This window comes from Peromyscus leucopus, chromosome 23, assembly GCF_004664715.2.
Source record: "Peromyscus leucopus breed LL Stock chromosome 23, UCI_PerLeu_2.1, whole genome shotgun sequence".
Taxonomy (NCBI): domain Eukaryota; kingdom Metazoa; phylum Chordata; class Mammalia; order Rodentia; family Cricetidae; genus Peromyscus; species Peromyscus leucopus.
The window spans coordinates 36,193,700-36,214,087 of NC_051082.1; the positions used below are offsets into that span (position 1 = coordinate 36,193,700).

General features: G+C 51.4%; 2 protein-coding genes across 2 annotated transcripts in view; one reads left to right on the plus strand and one right to left on the minus strand.

The window, feature by feature from the left end:
- Positions 1–2,538, plus strand: part of Trappc5 (trafficking protein particle complex 5) — a 3,071-nt gene extending 533 nt beyond the window's left edge. Inside the window, exon 2 of the mRNA XM_028857370.2 lies at positions 1,928–2,538. Coding sequence (XP_028713203.1) covers positions 1,937–2,503 — 567 coding nt within the window. The 5' untranslated portion in view covers positions 1,928–1,936 and the 3' untranslated portion in view covers positions 2,504–2,538. The remainder of the gene's footprint in view (positions 1–1,927) is intronic.
- A 1,906-nt stretch (positions 2,539–4,444) lies between these two features.
- On the minus strand, positions 4,445–16,357 carry Fcer2 (Fc fragment of IgE receptor II). The gene is made up of 12 exons (XM_037198413.1): positions 16,239–16,357; positions 13,886–13,988; positions 12,809–12,928; positions 12,522–12,575; positions 11,595–11,657; positions 11,341–11,403; positions 11,109–11,171; positions 10,939–11,001; positions 10,742–10,831; positions 5,926–6,077; positions 5,732–5,838; positions 4,445–5,368 (listed from the first exon to the last, which is right to left on the minus strand). Exons 2-12 carry the CDS (start codon positions 13,905–13,907, stop codon positions 5,167–5,169), a joined length of 999 nt encoding a protein of 332 aa, XP_037054308.1. The 5' UTR covers positions 13,908–13,988; positions 16,239–16,357; the 3' UTR covers positions 4,445–5,166.
- Between the last annotated feature and the right edge of the window lie 4,031 nt (positions 16,358–20,388).

The window sequence follows — 20,388 nt, forward strand, 5'->3', positions numbered from 1 at the left end:
AGGGTCGCCGTGGAGATCGACACCTTCGGCGCCGCCCCCACCCCCGCTCGGATATAGGGTTGAGGATTTTCCCCGCAATCTCCTGGCGTGGCCTTGACCCACCCCTGCCCCTTTCTGTCAGTCACTTGCTTTCCTGGATGGGTTGAGCAGGAAGGTCTGCAGGGTAGTCAGGGCTGGAGCACACTCCAGCTAGGGAAAACATCATTGACTGTGTCCTCTGTCTCCTCCTCTCCGTTCCTCAACCCGCACAGGGCTGTAGTCAAATACCTGATAAAAGCAACTAAAAGAAAGGTCTGTTTATTTGGCCGTCGACAGGACATGGCAGGAGCGTCAGGCAGCTGGTCTCATTCCGTCAACAGTCAGAAAGCAGAGAGAGATGAATGATGCGCTCAGATGACTTCATCCTTTTTAGTCAGCCCTAGGGGGGTGGTGCCCACATTCAGAGTGGGTCTAACCTGAGTTAAGCTTACCTGGAAATCCAGAGGTGTGCTTTCATGGTGAGTCTAACTCTAGGTAGTACAGATGAAGAGCCATCACGCAGGGTCTCGATGTGACCCAGGCAGTCCTGGAACTCACCCGGGCTGGCCTCTTTACTGCCTCAGCCCCTGAGTGTTGGGGTCACAGGTGTGCACCTCCACACCCAGTTTCATTCTCCTGCCCTGTGCTGACTTCTTAAAATTATATTTTATTCATTGTGTGTTTGTGTGTGGGCATGGAGGTAAGAGAACAATCCCCCCACCCCCATAGGGTTTCTCTGTGTAACAGCCCTAGCTGGCCTCGAACTCACAGAGATCTGCCTGCCTCTGCTTCCCAAGTGCTGGGATTAAAGGCGTGTGCCACTGCCACCTGGAAAGAGAACAGCTTTTGAGAGTGAGTTCTCTCCTTCCACTATGTGGGTTCTGGGGATCAAACTGGGTTTACTAGGCAAGTGTCTTTACTTCCTGAGCCATTTTCCCAGCCCCATTGGTATTCTTTAGGAAGACTCTTTATTTAGGTTTGTTTTATGTGTATGGGTGTTCTGCCCGCATATATGTGTGTGTGCCATTTAGTGGCTAAGTGCCCTGAGTGGTCAGAAGATCTAGAACTAGTTACAAATGGTCGTGAGTCATCATGTGGGGTGCTGGGATTCAAAACCAGGCTTTCTATAACTGCTGGGCCATCTCTCTAGGTTTTGCTTTTTTGAGACAAGGTCTCAGGTAGCCCAGGCTGGTCTCAAACTCTGCAGGTAGCGGAGGATGACCTCGGACAGCTGATCCTTTTGCCACTGCCTCCCGAGTCCTGGGATTGCAGAAGTGTGCCACCATACCTGGCTTTATGCAGTGCTGGGAATTGAACCCAGGATATCATGCGTGCTGAGTGAGCCCTATACTGACTGAGCCATATCCCCAGCTCCAAGTGCCTTTCACGAATAAGAAAGCTCTTGAGTTTCCAACTTGGGATGATTTCCATTCCCCACCCCCCACCATTAGTACCGTGTGAGGATTTCTTTTTAATTTTATTTTTAATTATGTATACGCCCATGTGTCTGAGTGTGGGTTTCTGCACGTGGACTCTCCCAGGAGCTGGAGTTCCAGGTGGTTGTGAGCCACCTGAATTGGGTGCTGGGAACTGAACTCAAGCGCTTTGCAAGAGCAGTACATGCGCGTTAGTCGTGCTGGCCGTTTCTCCATCTAGTCCTCTTCCTTTCCTCACGGCTGGCAAGAGTATAAAGCTCTCCCTCTGATGTTTATGCTTTACTTGCTAAATCTTGCGGGGTGCATTTTCGCAGCGGTCTGAGTGCTGGCTTTCCTTCTCGTGTTTGGCACTGTAGTGCCCAGCGCTGGTGCAGATGGGTTACGTGGATGTCCCGGAGCCCCGCCTGGTTCTCCCTCTGGCCCTTGGTGCCAGGCCTCGTCCATCATCACACTGACGTTTGGTCTCCCTGCAGGGTGGTGGCATGGAGGCGCGTTTCACGCGCGGGAAGTCGGCGCTGCTGGAGCGCGCGCTGGTGCGGCCGCGCACCGAGGTGAGCCTGAGCGCCTTTGCCCTTCTCTTCTCCGAGCTGGTGCAGCACTGCCAGAGCCGAGTCTTCTCTGTGGCTGAGCTCCAGGCACGCCTGGCTGCGCTAGGCCGCCAGGTGGGTGCCCGCGTCTTGGATGCCCTGGTGGCTCGCGAAAAGGGTGCCCGGCGTGAGACCAAGGTGCTGGGTGCGCTGCTGTTCGTCAAGGGTGCGGTGTGGAAGGCGCTCTTCGGCAAGGAGGCAGACAAGCTGGAGCAGGCCAATGATGACGCTCGCACGTTCTACATCATCGAGAGGGAGCCGCTTATCAACACCTACATCTCAGTGCCCAAGGAGAACAGCACGCTGAACTGTGCCAGCTTCACGGCGGGCATCGTGGAGGCCGTGCTTACGCACAGTGGCTTCCCCGCCAAGGTTACGGCACACTGGCACAAGGGGACCACACTCATGATCAAGTTCGAAGAGGCCGTTATCGCCCGAGATCGGGCCCTGGAGGGACGCTGACCCCACAGGAGATAAAGGATGAGCAGATCCCGTTCCCAAGCTTGTGTTGTGTCTTGTGTGGGGGCGCCAGATCTGCCCACACCCTGATCCGGGTCCTGAGTCCCAGGCTGAGGGAGTCTGGAGGCAAGCGTGTCAGGCACAGGTGGAGAGTGAAGAAGTGGACAACGGGCTGACCCAGCTTCTGGCTTTCAGATGATGTTGGAGGGTTGGGTGTACTGGGGAGATAGGGCACCCGTGGAATTACTGTAGGAGGCTGTAGGCTGAGAGGTGGGGGCAGGGGTATGAGGGTAAGAGGGACCAAGGCCTGGCAAACTGCCCGTGCTATAGCCCAGATGGTAGAGTGCCCTGGGTTTGATTCCTTCTACCACATAAACCGGGCATAGTGGTGCAGATTGTCTCATCCCAGCACTAGGAAGGTAGAGGGAGAAGGATCAGAAGTTCAAGGCCATCCTCTGCTACTTAGCAAGTTTGAGACCAGCTTTGGCAGCACTGGACTCTTTCTTAAACAAGTTTCAGGGAGGGGTACTCTTCCCTTGAAACTCACTTTTCCTTAATCTACCTTTGCTCTAAAGAAAAAAAAAAGACAGATAGTGAACGAGAGGGTGGCTGTGCCTAAAAATATATGGAGAGTGGTGATTCTCCCTTTAGACCTTTGCTACTCAAAGTGGCTTGTGGACTGCCAGCATCAGCACCAATATCAGTGTCAGTTATCAGCATCAGCACCAGCATCTAAGGCAGCATCAGCATCACTGTCCCACATGCAGAATCACTGGTCCACCCTAGACTTACTGGACCAGAATTTACATTCTAGCCCTATTCCCAGAGGTATCCTTGGGTCTCTTAATTTGAGAAGCAGTGCTTCAGGGCATCAGAATCACCTGGAGGACTTTTTAAAACTCAGGTGGTTGGGCCCTACCCCTACAGTCAGATGCTGCGGTTTTGAGATGTGCCTAAGAATTTGTTTCTGGTACATTCTGGAGAGCTGCTGGGTGCCCCAGGGATCACACTGAGAACAGTGGCACACCAGCCTCTCAAAGGGAAAAGAGCCCAGAATCATCTGGAAAATGAAAGGTTTTAAGGTTAACACACACACACACACACACACAACACACACACACACACACACTTTGGTTTTTCAAGACCGGGTTTCTCTGTGTAATTGTCCTGGCTGTCTTGGAACTCTCTTTGTAGACCTGGCTGGCCTTGAACTCACAGAGATCCACCTGCCTCTGCCTCCCAAGTGTTGGGATTAAAGGCATGGGCCACCACCGCCCAGTTTAAGGTTGTTTAAAAATAAATTTTTAAAATTTATTCTGAGACAGGTTGTTGTCAGCTCAGGCTGGCTTTGAAACTTGCTATATGTTTCAGGATGACCATGAATTCCCAACCCTTCTAACTTTACCCGAGGTTGGGCTTTTAACTTAGTGGCTTGTTACATTATTACTATTTTAGGTAGTTTCAACTATGTTGTCCTGGCTGGCCTGAAACTCACAGAGATCTGCCCACCTCCCTAGTGCTGAGATTAAAGTTGTGCACCACCACCCCTGGCTATTTTTATTTTAAACTGTGTGTGTGTATGTAGGTTTGTGAACATGAATGCAGGTAACTGGAGGCGAAGGGGGCATCAGACCCCCTAGAGCTGTTGAAGGTGATTGTGAGTCATTTGATGTGAGTGTTGCAATCTGAACTCCATCGTTAGGAAGAGCAGTGTGTTTTTAACTGCTGAGGCGTGTCTCTCGTCCTCTACCTTGTTTTTAAAATTATTATTTATTTTGTGTGTGCGTGTAGAGCCAGAGATGTGAGATACCTTCCTCAGTTGCGCTCTACCTTAAACATCTTAAACAATGTGTTTATGTATTTAAGTTGTGGGTTGCACATGCCACAGGGTAGTGTGGAGGACCACTTCCAGGACTTGTTTCCTTCCACTACACGAGACTCAGGTCATCGCTGGCCCGCCTCTCAGTTTTATTTGGGTCTCACTGATTGGGCCGGGCTGGCCCAAAGCCACGGTTCCAAGTACCAACACACCTGGCTAGGGATCACATGCTCCTGAGCCCCAGCCTCACCCCTCCCTAGCATGTTACTGTAATATCGCGGGAAAAGAAATAACCAAGATAGACAAGGTGTAAAATTCCATATCAGTTGGGCTGCATTCTCAAAGAGGGCCTTGGGCACCAGGTCCCTGAAACTGTCAGCTTCTACCTGGCACACCTGGGGCGCACCTGGTACGGCCTCCAAGGAAGGAGGCATGCTGGGGGCCAGCCGTGGTCCCTTGTCACTGATGGACTCAAACTTGGTGGGAGGATTTGCTCCCAGGCCCTGGGGAGAGGGAACCTCTGTGTGACGCAGAGAGTGGGAGGAAGGGGAAACTAGATGGGAGGAGTCTTCTCAGCTCCCGGGATGGCTCAGCCGCCCACATACGCGCGGGTAGGCAGGGAGCTTGCTGCTGGCTGGGGCTCTGGTTTCAGGGGGGCAGAGGGAGTGGGATGGTCAGCTTAGCTGGAGAGCAGTAGAGACTTTTTGGGGAGCTGGCATCTACCAGCTGCTTCAGTATGGTTGGGAGCATAATCATGGAGGCCCAGGCCTTGACAGGGGATCCTCAGGGCCTGGCTGTTCCCTTGATGGGTGGTTGAGGAATCCAGAAGAGGGTGGGCAGGGCTTTGTCAGGATCCATTTTTTGGAGTGGGTCCTGTTGGACTCAGAGAGACTACAGGGGCAGATGCCTCCTCACATGTGGCCAGCTGCTCACACACCCAGGCATCCAGGTAGCTGCGGCAGTAGGCATCGTTCCACTGGCCGGATCCCCGCATCATCACGCAGTCCTCACCCTGCCCCGCGTTGTTGGGCTCCCCTGGATTCCAGTTGCTGGAACAAGAAACACCTCCAGTCGTTGGCTGTGATGAGGGAGGGGTCCCTTCTCTGCAGGCCGTCGGAGTCAGCCCTTCCCCATTTTATGCCCCTCATAGCAAAGTTTCCCCCATGCGGGGGATCTGTACCTGGGCCTCCCCCATCTCTGTACTCCTACGCATGCGCCCAAGATCCCGCTTGCCAATCTGTGCTTGCTGCTCGCTTCCTCGGCCCTTCATCCTTTCCCTATGGCTAAGCAATCTAAGAAGTCCAGACCCCAGGGCTCGCTCTCCTTCATGTAGCCTGTAGGACCTTTCCCGGGCCCTGGACTCCGCCATGAGGTACTCGTGCAGGGGCCTGCTCCCTCCTTGGCCCCTTTACCTGTAACCCACAGGGCTTCCGTCCATCCATACGAACTCTCCCTCCACATTGAGATCCCGGAGGCCAATCCAGGAATCCTGCTTGTTGATGTGTCTCATCAGGAAGTCCTAGGAGGAGATGCTTACGGTCCTTCCTGTCCATTCCAGAAGGCCAGGGTGGGATCCTACCCCCGCCCCTCCTGTCATCCCAGCCACCTGCTCCTCCTGGCTGTGAATGCTGACCAGCCGCCCTTCGAGGTCACTGCAGGTGAATCGGGCCTGGATCCACTGCTTGGGGCCCTTGCCAAAATAGTAGCACTTCTGTTGGAAATTGAGCCAGTTCTTGGGACATGTGCTGCATGCTACTCCTGGGGCCACACATAAAAGAGAGGCTCAGCTGCATGCAGCTCCTGGGCCACTGAAGAGAGGCTCAGCTGCATGCAGCTCCTGGGTTGCATACGGAAGAGAGGCTCAGCTGCATGCAGCTCCTGCGGCCACACACGGAAGAGGCTCAGCTGCATGCAGCTCCTGGGTTGCATATGGAAGAGAGGCTCAGGAGCATGTGGTGGCTGTCCCTGGCCCCCATGGGCAGCGTATGCATGTACACGGTAATGTCTCTCCTACAGTCGCCCAGGGGTCTGTCCCTCCAAGCTGAGAGCCAACAGCCGGTCTGCAGATTGCTTTCTTCATGGGATCTCTGAAACTGGCCAATTCTATTGGTGAGGCCGTCTCACTTCAGTGGTTAGCAGAACGGCCATTGTCACCAACCTCACCATAAATACCCAGTGGGACCAGCAACAGCCAGGGCCAGCCATAACTCAACCAGCATTATGAAACATTTCCAGTTCCAAAGTTAATAACACCTCCATGACTAGCAATACCTCAACTACCAGCACCATCACCACAGACACCTCAGCCACACATCACACCCACAGACATCCTCAGACCACACACTACACACAGACACCTCAGCCACACCCCACCCCACAGACACCTTAGCCACACCCCACCCCACACACACCTCAGCCACACCACACCCCGCACCAGACACCAACTCAGCCACACCCCCCACACCACACCTCAGCCACACCACACCCCCCACAGACACCTCAGCCATACCACACCAGACACCTCAGCCACACCACAACACCCACACACCACGACACCTCAGCCACACCACACCCCACACACACCTTCAGCCAACACCACACCACCCACAGACCAGCCTCAGCCACACCACAGACACCTCAGCCACACACCCCACACGACACCTCAGCCACTCCACAACCACCACCACACACCTCAGCCCCCACTCCACACCACACCCCACACACACACCTCAGCCACACACCACACACCCACACAGACACCTCAGCCACACCCAACAACCCCACAACACACCTCAGCCACCCACCCCACCCCACACAGACACCTCAGCCACAGACACCTCAGCCACACCACACACACCTCAGCCACACCCCACACACCACCTCAGCCACACCACACCCCACAGACACTCAGCCACCCCACCCTCACAGACACTCAGCCACACCCACCCCACAGCACCTCAGCCACACCACACCCCACAGACACCTCAGCCACCACCACAACACCTCACCACACCCCACAGACACCTCAGCCACACCACACCCCACACACACCTCAGCCACACCACAGACACCTCAGCCACCCCACAGACACCTCAGCCACACCACACCCCACACACACCTCAGCCACACCACACCCCACACACACCTCAGCACCCACCCCACTCAGCCACACCACAGACCACCCACCACACCCACACCACAGACACCTCAGCCACCCCACACACACCTCAGCCACACCACACTCCACAGACACCTCACCCACACCCCACAGACTCCTCAGACACCCCTCCATCCCCCAGACACCCCAGTCAAAGCAGAGATAGCCGAGTGACTAAGAGCATGTTTGACTCTTGCAGAGGACCTACATTCTGTTCCTAGCACCCACATTAAACCTTGCGGGCCGCAAGAATATATTATATTATTAAAGCTATGCCTAGAAATTTCAAGGTATTTTTCTAGAGGTAAGCCATTTATTATGAAATATTTGGTGTTATCGTTTTTAATGTTGCCAGCTCTATGGAATGGACTCTGCAGGCACCTTAAACTCAGTGCACACTACCCCATTAGAAATAAAATGAATATCAAAAGTATATTTAAAAGGAAAGAAATGAAAGCAGAGTAGAGGAAAGGGGGAGAGACAGATGATTGATAGATAGATGATAGATAATAGATAATAGGTGGTAGATGATTGATAGGTATGGATGGATGGATAGATGGATGGATGGATAGACTGAGACTGGAAAGTTTCCTGACTGTCACACTATGGACAGCACCAGAGCTGAGCTCAGACCCCAGGGTACAGGAGCAGATTGGTGTGTGGGAGATGTCTCAGTGGAAGAAGCACTGAGCTAGCACGCGGCCTGAGTTTGGATCTCGTGGACAAATGCACCTGCAATTCTAGTATTCCTGTGGTGAAGTGGAAGCAATGTGTGTGTGTGTGTGTGTGTGTGTGTGTGTATGTGGTCTGTGTTGTATTTGGTGAGTGTGATCTGTGTATGTGATTTATATATGTGTGTGTGTGTGTGTATGTGTTGTGTGTAGTGATGTGATCTGTGTATGTGATTTATATGTGGTGTGTGTTGTGTTGTTGTGTGTGTGTATTGGTGTGTGATTGTGATATTTATATATATGTGTGTGTGTGGTGTGTATGTATATGGTTTGTGTGTGTATGTGATGTTGTATTTGTGGTGTGTGTGTGTGTGTGTGTATGTGCTGTGTAATGTGTGTGTGATTGTGATGTGTTATGTTTTGGTGGTATGTATATGTTTGTGCATATGTGGTGTGTGTGTATGTGTTAATATGTGTATGTGGTGTATGTGGTATATAGCATATTGTGTAGTGTGTTTGTGAGGTATGTGTGTGTAATGTGATGTGTTTGTGTATGTGTGTATATGTGAAGTGTGTGTTGTTTTGTGTTTGTGTGTTGTGTATATGTGAGGTGTGTGGTGTGTGTATGTGGTATGTGTGGTGTGTATGCATGTGCGTTCTCAGAGAAAGGATAAGAGGTGAGAAATCTGTGATCAATGAACATGGCCTAGAGTCTCTTCATCCTCAGCCACGAGAAACCACAGGGGTTTTCTGCTGGGATCCCCAGAGCCACATGTCCCAAGGGATGGGGACTCCTTCCAACCAAGCAAAGTTCCTTCCTCTTCTCTTGCTCCTCTGGGGCGGCTGGGACTTTCCAGAAGTGGAAGGAAAGTCAAGGGCAAGGAAGCCCTGGAGTGCAGCGCACAGCCTCATCCTCACCCCACCTTACAGGCTCTCTCTGCAACGGCTCCTGGGCAAGCTTGGTGGCCTCATCTGCGCTGTCCCTGGTGGAGATGTCCCTCAGCACTGAGGGGTCAGTTTATGGAGGCTGCTGTGGTGAGGATCAGGTGTGCAGGAGAGAGAGCATTATGGGGACAGGAGAAAGGAAAGGAGCCCCTCATGCTGGAGTCTGGTGGGAGCCTCTCAATGGCAGAGAAGCGAATTTCAGCAGTTAGCATGTTCTTTGAAGGCTGCCCGAGTAGAGACCATGACATAGATATCTCTGTGTTCTTTCCATATATGGATACTTTACATTAAAACAATGAACCAGGCTCAAGGTCTGACCAGGGTGTATGATCTCAGGTGGGCCTTCATTCCTCTGCCAGCTAAATTCTAGGACTCTCAGACAAGACTATTGGTTCTGTTACAGTAAGAGTGTCCTATCATCCTGCACCCTGTGGTCTTCCACCTCACCAATTGTAGCAATCTTGGGAACTGCCCTGGGACCTCATTTACATTCTCTGGGCTGAGCAAGCATGAGGACCTCAGTTTCGATGCCCAGACCTGATTAAAGCTGGACCTGGCAGCATGCACCCCAGTGGCGAGGTGGGAGGCAGAGACAAGGGAACCCCTGGATGCTCACAGCTAGCCTGGCCTATTCAGTGGCCAACTAGAGATCCTGTCTCAAATGAGATGGAAGTCAAGGGCTGACACCTGGGGTTGTCCGCTGACTTCTACACATGCACCACGGTACATGTGCACATCCCGCCACCCCTACAACACACACACACACACACACACACACACACACACACACACACACGCACGCACACACTTAATAAAATCTTCAGCAGGCCTTTGAAGATGACCCTCAAAACTCACTAAATCCCACCTGAGATGACTGGAGAGAGCAAGAGGCAGCTGCTTGAGAAGCCCACACTGGCTGTCTTTTCTTTCCAAGGACACATTCTTTCTCTTAACTCTAGTGCCAAATCTGTGTTAGGGCTAATGAGAAGGCTCAGTGGGCAGAGGAGCTTGCTGCCAAGTCTGAAGACCCGAGTTCAGTTCCCAGAGCCCATGTGGCAGGACAGAACCAACCCCTGAAAGATGTCCTCTGACCTCCAAATATGTGCCGTGGTGTGCACTCTCTCTGCTCTTACATGCACATAAAGTAAATAAAATGTAAAAATAATTTAAAAATCTACGTTGAAATCTCTCTGGATAAGCTCCAATTCCCCTTCACACGGCTTGTCCTGAAATTCTCTGAGTCAAAGACAAAGATCCTGTTTTACCTGAGTTGAGGTCCCTAGAGGATTAAGGAAATGCCTCAGGCTGTTCCTCTGTCATCGTTGTCGTCGTCCCCCCCCCCCCCCCCCAGCCGCTGATGACCACATTCCCCACTAAGCCTGGCTGGGCAGACTACAGGAACAGAGGGAAGCTAGTGGTGGTTAGCTTCACCATGGAGGAGGAAAACAATGTGGGCCCCACCCCCATCAGCAGAGGGTGTTTTCTATGTCCCCATCTGTCTTGGTCCCAACATTAACTTAGATCCGTGCACATCACACAAACCCGGCAGTCACACCATGCCACACAGTTGTATCGGCACAGCCTCCTCACATGACACAAACAGGATGTCACAGTACGTGGTTACAGGCCACCACGGGTGGTAGACTCACCCTTTGATATTAGCATCTCCATCCACAGCTTTGCCACCTCTTCCTGGAGTTTCTCCAGAGAATCTGAGGCCGTGCGCTTCTCATTCAAGCCTGGGGGACCAGGGACGGGTGCAGCATTCAGAGACTGACCGACAGCCCCCAGCACCACGCCCTTCACACCCAGGGTGCCTGCTTCCCCTGGCCACTCCAAGTCTCACCCTGAGATCTGATGTTGATTAGATCCTCTTGGAGTCTGTTCAGGCTCTGGGAGAGCTCAGAGTCTGAAAGGTACAGGGACGGGTGCAGCATTCAGAGACTGACCGGCAGCTCCCAGCCCCACCCCCTTCCCACCAGTCTGCCCCTTTCTCCTGGGTGTTCCAAGTCTCACTCTGGGATTCGACGTTAGTGAGATCCTCTTGGAGTCTGTTCAGGTTCTGGGAGAGCTCAGAGTCTGAAAGGTGTGTTGCTGGCCTCAGAGATGGTGCATGTGGACCATCTCTCCCTGTCCCCCTTCTTTCCCTCCCTTTTGTCCCCACCCCACATCCTGAGCCTCAGCCTCCTGTGCCTCTGTGGTTCTCGGGGGGGGGGGGGCAGGAGGGGGTTCTCTCATCCTGTCTTACCCTGAACTTTCATCTGCTTCTGTTCAGCTTGGAGCTCTTGCACGCTTTGTGACATCCGAGCAGCTGCCCACAGAGCAGAAGAACCCAGTGAGGAGAAGGTGCCTGGAGACTCCTCACCCGTCCCCCACCCGCCTCTTGCTCCACAGGCCTTAGGGCTGTGTGATTTGTAGTGGGGATAGTCACACTGACTATCCAAGGCCATCCCAGCCTCTCCTCACTTCCCCATCCCAGCTGACAGGAGGTGATTGGCTCACCCTGGGATTTCTGGGCCAACTGATTACTCTGGTATCTTTGTAAGTCCTTGGAAACATGAGAGACTGGGACAAAGGGAGGAAGAAGAGAGGTGTTTTTAAGACCACGAAGACCCACCCTCTATCCATCCCTTCCCGCTTCCCCTCTTTCCTTCCGCTCTCTTCCCTTCCCTCCCTCCCCTGCCCAACCTCCTGACATCACAGACAAGCATGCACCCCACACCCAGCTAAGGCGTATCATCATCCTTCAGCCCGGTCCTCAGTGCAGGGGCTCCTTCACGTCATCACACTAGCTGCGGCTTTTTTCATAGTTTGGATGGAGCAAGGGAGAGGTAGGACCTGCGAGGTACCGGCTAGAACTGGAATAATCAGCTATGTCCTCCTTTCCCTCTCGGATTAAATATGAAAGCAGTAGCCATATTTTCTGAGGGCCTTCCTCCTTCCTCCCTTCCTTTCTCCCTCTTCCTTTATTGTTTTGAGATGGGGTCTCATGTAGCTCAGGATGCTCTGGAACTCAATATGCAGCCAAGGATGAGCCTGAACTCCTGATGCTCCTGCCTCCACTCATCAAGTGCTGGGGGCGCAGGCATGCACTAAGGTGTCCAGTTAATGCAGCTCTGGGGGTGGAACCCAGGGCAAGCACTCGTCAACTGAACTACATCCCTAGCCTGGAGGCTTTCTTTATCTTTCTGCACTTGTTAGTTCACACCTGTGTTGCAGGACAAAGGGAGGCACAGTGGTTCTGTGGCTGTCAGGTGACAGACAATCAGGCTTCTCACACTGGGATGGAGAAGGTATCTAGACTGTCCATTCATTCCCTCGGGAGAGGGTGACATTGATGCAGCCCCCACAGTGGCCAGTGGCAGGAAGGTGGCCGTACCTGGCCATGCCAACCTTCGCTTCTGCTAGCCCACCTTGAGCCCTTCATACCGTTCTGTATGGCGGTGTCTCCCAGCTGCCTCAGATTCTTCTCAGTTTCCCAGTCTAGGGGGGCAGTGGGAAGAGGAGCAGACAAGAGGATAGTTACTTGTCTCCCCACATCTGGCGGCTGGGGTTGGGAGTACAAGTAAACCAGGGATGCTGGGGGACAGGGACGTTAAGAGGGAACAGAAGTTGGGGAGATCAGGTTCCAAAGAGGGTGCTGGGCTTCCCAGGCATTGGGATGGGAGCAGAACGCTCAGTGGTCAGGGCGCTATGGGGGCTGGGGATGTCCGTACGCCATAGAAGAAGCAGGGTCAGCACGCCGGCCCACATTGCTGTGCTCAGCAGCCCCACCAGCACGAGCTGTGGTCCCCGTCGGGCACAGCAGCAACGCTTCGGAGGCGGCTCCCAGTATCCTGTTGGGAGCACGGAGTATTGAGGGGTACAGCGGAGGGAGGGCTCCATTTCCAACTGTCTCCCGTCACTCAGAGTCTCAAAGAGCTTAGCTAGAGCCCACCCAAAGCAGAGGGGCTCAGCGGACCGCAGGCTCCTTCTTTCTCAATTTTCTCGATGTACAAACTGCCCACCACTGTGTCTATCTGTGTGGTGCATGTCCATCGGTCCTCCTGAGCTCGGTCCATCTGTCTCTCCTCCATGTGCCTCTCTGGGTTTTGGCTGTCCAGCCAGTCTGTCCACACCCCAGCAAGCAATGAGTCTGACTGCAGTCCAGGGCATTTCCAGACAGACAGACAAGAGCCAGGGGTATCTAAGCCTTCCCTCTTGCAATGCTGGGTCCCCCAGCCTCACCTCTAGAGGGCTGGCCCTTCTTTTTCCAGTCTGTTCTGACCCCCAACTCTCCATGCTTATACCTTGATCCTCAGATGCTGCTACTCTGGGGTTTGCCCCCAATCCTGAGCCCCTTCCCTAGTTATAAGACACCTCGTCCCAATTCTTGCCTCATATGGAACTCCAGTCCCCAGATACCACACTCTCCAGGCTTCACCCCAGTACCCGAGCTCCTCAGCCCTGTCTTGATGCTCCCCATACAGCACCCCCAGCTCTTCCTTACCGGGGTTTTGAGAACTCATTCTGAATTCCGAGTTCCCGTTCAAATCGGCCTTCAACTCTGTGACCCTGAGCCGCCTAGCCGGACCGAGTTTTGTTGGGAGGGTGTTGAGTCACAGAAGGGAAGGGCCCTGAGTTTCCCTGTTCCACCTGGCTGTGTGCCCTGGCATCAGTCAGTACTTCCCCACTTTACCCTACCTCGTGGCCTTTCCTGGAAATCCACCCTCTGGGATAAAGAGGGACTGACGAGGCCCCCACCTCTCCTGGGCAGAATGAGTGCCAGCCTTGGTGCCCGGGAAACTCCTTACCTGAGTATTCATGCTCCTCCATGGCGGTCCCACTTAGATCCTTCAGGGATGGTACACACACTGTCTGACAACTGGGTTTCACTCCCCAGAGTTCGTGGCAGCCCTAGAAGTGACTTGGTTTCAATGGATATTAGGATAACTGTCAACATCTCTCTGCAAGTGTAGGACAGCATCTGAGACTTGGGATCCCAGGAGTGTAGGCTGATTTTGTTTAGTCCAGAAGTTAAAAATGAGTATCGTAGTGAGCTTGGGAGATATGGCTAACGCAGCCTCAGAACCTGACACCACAAGCCAAGCATCCGGGACAGGAGGCACCCAGCAGGTGCTCAGTACATGCACAATGTTGGCCACTGATTTAAGTTAGAAATGTCTTTTTTATCTGTAAAAATAGGATGTTTAGCATCTGTGTATACATGTGTATGCATCCAGGTACATGTGTGTGCAGGTGTACATGCATGTGTGTACATGTGGCTCATGAATGTGTGTGCTGTAAGCTTGTGCATGTGTGTTAGTGTACACACCTGTACACATGTGTGCAGGGGCCAGAGGAAGACATCATGGTCCAGCTCTATCACGTCCTACTTTATTCTCTCCCTCTCTCTCTGGTTTTTCGAGACAGGGTTTCTCTGTGTAGCTTTGCGCCTTTCCTGGAACTCACTTGGTATCCTAGGCTGGCCTCGAACTCACAGAGATCTGCCTGCCTCTGCCTCCCGAGTGCTGGGATTAAAGGCGTGCGCCGCCGCCGCCGCCGCCGCCGCCGCCGCCGCCACCACCTGGCTACTTTATTCTCTTGAGACAGGTCTCTCACTGAACCTGGAGCTAGGTTCTGAGTGCTGCCTGCCCAGCAAGAGCGCTTACCCACTAAGCCTTGTCTCCAGCCCCCTACCCTGGAGTTTTTTTTTTTTTTTTTTTTTTTTTTTTAGACATAATCTCTCAGTGGCTTGGAGTTTGTGAATGGGCGAGGCAGGAAGGCCAGCGAGTCCCAGGGTTCCTCTTGTGTTCTTTTCCCCAGCGTTGAGACTCCGTGCACCACTAGGCCTGGGTGTATGTAGGTGCTGGGGATCTGAACTCAGCTTCTCATGCTTGCCCGGCTTGCGCTTTACCCACTGAGCCGCTTAGCAACGCTGTGGGGTGCGGCAGCCACGTTTGAACGTGTACAACGTCCACCGTGAGCCACTAAATGCCACTGGATCTCTGTGAAGGGCTCCATCTGTGCCGCGCTCAGAGACAGCATTTCTAGTCCTCTCCCTACTTTTTGACTGTTTCATTTTGAAAGCACATTTTGCATTCAATTCTTGTTGGCAGTGTTTTTTTTTTTTTTTTTCCTTTTTGAATGTCTTGTGAGGCCCAGACCATGGAACCTCTGATCTTCCTGCCTTCACTTCTCAAGTGCTGGGAGCACTGGCGTCTACCACCATGTCCAGCTGATGCAGCACTAGAGATGGATCCAGGCTTCATGCTGGGCAGGCATGACCGACTGAGCTTTAGCCCTAGCCCTTTCCACTTGGACTTTAAAACAGCACGGACCACAAGGAAGGCTGGCTGTCAACAACTGTTCTTTCTTTGCTGTGTGACTATGGGCAGGTGGCATGCCCTCTCTGGGCCTTAGGAACACTATGGGGCAGCTATCCTCTGTCTAAGAGCATCCTAAAGAGATTCTGCCATTAGAGGAGAATCTACTCCGGCAGCTGGATCAGCCTAGGCAGAGGGAGAGTGAGCAGCAATTTGACTCTATTTGTATGCAAAGTGCGTGTGAAGTGCTAACTACCCAACTGACTGATACCTGGAGAGGTCATCCTCCCTCACTGAATCAAGTACCAGAGCATGAATCATCTGCCCACCCCACACAGGGATGAGACTGGAACATTGTATCCCTGCCGCTCCCTTGGACACCACCTTCTCTGGCTTTCCATAGCTTTTACTGATCAGCCTCTGGTTTGCCCACCCACCCCGTATTCTCCGAGTATCAATCAGTGGTGCATTGAGCACCTAATAAGTTTTTTCTCCCCTTCACACAAACAGTCAAACTGCTGCTCACTCCTCTTGTAAATGAATAAACCAAGGCACTCTCCCAGGGAGAAGCCAGGTTTAGCCCCCGTCCCGGCCCCTGGGGTGGAGGCTTCTGCTCCTAAGCTGGGGCCTGGGCACTCCTTGATTCTGTCTACACTGTTGCCCCTGCTGGCCAACTGGGCTCTCCAGTGGTTTGTTCACGGCTTAGTCCAAGGTAGTTTCTTTCAAGGAGCCTTTGCTGTCCAGTACCCATAGCTAGTTCCTGATACAAAGAGACAAGGAGACACCACACAGACACACAGACAAACCCACACACGAAATCCACACATAGACACAAACTCACTTGAACTTGGAGTCTGTCCTTGTCCTCTTGGTATGTGGGGGCCAACTGGAGAGGGCAGCAGGGCCAGCCTGGTGGGGACACTTCTCCTTTGTGAGCAGCTCACTAATGGCTTCTATTTCCACAGACCTAATTATAGGCTCACCACCTGGGCAACCACAGCACACACAATGCCTTTTTTGGGTGCTCCCCAGAACCCGGGGAAGTCCAGGCTATTATTACCTTTATTTCTCAGGTAAATGAACTGTAGGAGACTCAGTGATGCCAACCAGCACTCTTGAAATTCAGAAGGAAGGAAGTGGTGTAGCCCAGATCTGGACCAAAGCTATGGTAGACTGAATCACTATGTGAAGGGAGGGAGGGAGGGAGGGAGGGAGGGAGGGAGAGAGAGAGAGAGAGAGAGGAGAGAGAGAGAGAGACAGAGAGACAGAGAGACAGAGAGACAGAGGAGACAGACAGACAAAGGAGGAGGGATAAGAGATGGAGAAGGAGAAGATGATGGAGGGAGAGGGAGATGGAGAGAGAGGGAGGGAGAGAGGAGTATGTGAGAAAGATACATGAGAGAGAAAGGGAGGAGATGGGAAGAGAGGGAGATAGAAAGGAGTGTGCGAGAGATACAAGAGGGCAGAGCAAGAAAGAAGAGAGAGACAGAGGAGGAAAGAGGAAGAGAGGATGTGAGAGACAGAAAGCTACAAAGGAGACATAAAGAAAGAGAAAGTGGACAGCGAGGGAGAGCGAAGTGAGAAAGACACAGGACAGAAGGAGGAGAGGAGACAGAAGAAAGGGAACAGAGACAGGGATGAGGGTAGAAGAGGGGCAAGTGATAGAGAGAGGAGAAAGAGAAAGGAGAGTGGGGGGAGGGGGCACCACTACACTGAGACAGGAGGAGGTCTCTCTCTCTCTCTCTCTCTCTCTCTCTCTTACACACACACACACACACACACACACACACACACACACACACACACATAGAGGTATGTTTATGAAGGTCTGTAATCCAAGCACTTGGAGGTTGAGGCAGGAGGATTGTGAGTTTAAGGCTAGCCTGGGCTACACTGTGAGTCTGAGGCCAGCCTAGGCTACACAGAAAGAACTTATCACAGAACAAATGAAAACTCCAAGTTAAAACAGTAAAACACTAAATATTGACAATCATGTGACACCACTTAATTTAGAAGCAACACAGGACTGGAAAACTTCTTAGTGTCTTATATATATATTAAAATTGTTAAATTTTCACAACCACTGCAGGAACTTGGAAATCAATGCTGTCTAATGGAAGTCCATAGATAAGTAACTTGTCCAAGTTTGCACAGCTCCTAGATGGTAGAGCTGGCATTTGAACCTAGGCAGTGTGCATGGAATACTACCTCCCTAACCTTGGCACTTCCTACCCAGCCTCCCACTGACACGTACTGCGAGGTACTTCATCCAGCCTGTTATTCTTGCTGTGATTGATGGTTTTTTGACACAATCTAGAATCAACTGGGAAGAGAGTCTTAATGAGAAATTATTTAGATCAGATTGGCCTGTGGGAATGTCTGTGGGGGATTGTGTCGATTGTTACTTGATGTGGGAAGGTTCAGCCCACTGTGGGCAGCGTCGTGCTCTAGGTAGAGTCTTGAGTAGTAGGACCATGGAGAGGGGGCGCTGACGACAAGCAAACAATCCTGAACGCATGTGTTCCTCTCTGCTCTTGTCTGTGAGCGCTCTGTGACTAGGAAGCTCCTGCCTTGATGGACTTCCCTACACTGATGGAGTCGTGATCCTTTCCTTCCTTCCTTCCTTCCTTCCTTCCTTCTTCTTCCTTCCTTCCTTCCTTCCTTCCTTCCTTCCTTCTTCCTTTCTTTCTTTCTTTCTTTCTTTTCTTTCTTTCTTTCTTTCTTTTCTTTCTTTCTTTCTTTTTTCTTTCTTCTTCCTTCCTTCCTTCCTTCTTCCTTCCTTTCCTTCCTTCCTTCCTTCTTTCTTTCTTTCCTTCCTTCCTTCTTTCCTTCTTTCTTTCTTTCTTTCTTTCTTTCTTTCTTTCTTTCTTTCTTCTTTTTTCTTTCTTTTTTTTGAGACAGAGGCTTTCTATGTATCCGTGGTTGTCCTGAAACTTGCTACCTAGACCAGCCTGGCCTCAAACTCACAGAGATCCACCTGCCTTTGCCTTTGAGTGCTGGGATTAAAGGTGTCTGTCACAATGCTCAGCCCTATTTTATTTTTGTCAATATATTTTTTAAATTGAAACTATTGTGATCATGCTTCTCCCATCCTCCAGCATCTCCAAGATCCTCCCATCACCCAACTCCATGCCCTTTCTCTCTCCTGAAAACCAGACACAAGAAAACACATACACACAGACACTCACAAACCACACCCCACAAAACCACAAAAATGGAAACCAAAACATACAAGCAAAAGCCCAACATAAGTGTCCCAACAAAGCAATATGAGATGAAAAGTCTACAAAAATACCATTGAGTGTGTTGTGTGTTGGTCAACTGCTCCCAGGCACAGGGCCTGCCCTGAAGTGTGGGTAATGTACCCAGTGAGACTCCATTGGAGAAAACAAAAATTTTCCTTGCCAGTGAGCATCAATTGCAGGTAGCTTCCTTAGGGGTGGGAGCTCATGTCCACTTCCCACTCTCAGGGCTGAGACCCCCAGCTGGCTTGAACCTGCACAGACCCTGTGTGTGCTGCCACAGTCTCTGTGAGTTCACGTGTGCATCGGTCCTGTGGTGTCTGGAGGACGTTGTCTGTGGTCGTTCATCTCCTCTTGCTCTCACAGTCTTTCTCCTCCTCTTCTGCACAGCAGGGAGAGGTTTGAGGAAGACATTCCATTTCAGAGTGCTTCAAGGTCTCTTGTGCTCTGCACACTGTGCAGTGGTGAATCTCTGTGTTCATTCCCGTCTGCTGCAAGAAGCTTCTCTGAAGACACAGAGCAAGGCCCTGGTCTGTGAGCACAGCAGAGTGTTTTTCAGGAGTCCTTCTATGACCGCATTCCTTTAGTAGAACAACATTGTTTGGTTTTCCCCTAGGTCCCTGGCCTAGCTGGTCTCAGGTTCTTGGTCACACACACCGTGTCAGGCATGGGTTCCATTTCATGCAGTGTGCCTTGGCCTTAAGTCCACAGAATGGTTAGTTACCCCTGTGAACTTTGTACTACCATTGCACCAGCACATCTTTTGGAAAGGTCAGTGCGTGGTAATTTTGTATTCTGTTACTTCGCTGAAAGTGTATAGGTTCCCTGATGGAGTTTTTAGACTCTTTTATGCATAAAATTATATCATCTGCTAATAAAGATATTCCAACTTCTTCCTCTGTGTATCCCCTTGTTCTCCTTCAGCTGTCTACTGCTCTAGTGAAGACTTCAGGTACTATATTGAATAGGTATGGAGAGAGTGGACAACCTTGTTTTGCTCCTGTTTTTAGTAGAATTGCTTTGAATTTCTCTCCATTTAAGTTGATGCTGGCTATTGGCTTGCTGTATATTGCTGTTATTAAGTTGAGGAATGTCCCTTGTATCCCTAGTATCTCCAGGACTTATGTCATGAAGGGGTGTTGGATTTTGTCAAAGGCCTTTTGTGCACCTAGTGAGATGATCATGTGGTTTTTATCTGTTTATGTGGTGGATCGTGTTTACTGGTTCATGTGGATTTCATCATCCCTGCATTTTTCATTCAGTAGAGCATTGTCCAGTCTCCACGAGTTTGTAAACTTTCGGTTGTCTCTGTTGTTACTATCCAGCTTTTCTCCACGATAGTCTGAAAGGATGCAGGGTGTTATTTCAGTTTTCTTGTGTCTGTTGAGACTTGTTTTGTGTCCAAGTATGTGGCTAATTTTGGGGAAAGTCCACACATAGCTGAGAAGAAGGTATATGCTTTTGTGTTTGCATGACATGTTCTGTAGATATTTTCTAGATCCATTCTTTTTATGACATAATTTAAGTCCAGCATTTCTCTGTTTAGTTTTTGTCTGGACGGCCTGTCTGTTGGTGAGGGTGGGGTACTGAAGTCACGCTCTCACTGTGTGAGGGTCGGTATATGATTTCAGCTGCAGCAGTGTTGCTTTATGAACTTAGGTGCCTTGTGTCGGGGGCACAAATGTTTAGAATTTCAATATCCTCTTGATGGATTTTTCCTTTCGTGAGTATCCTTCCCTATCTCTTCTG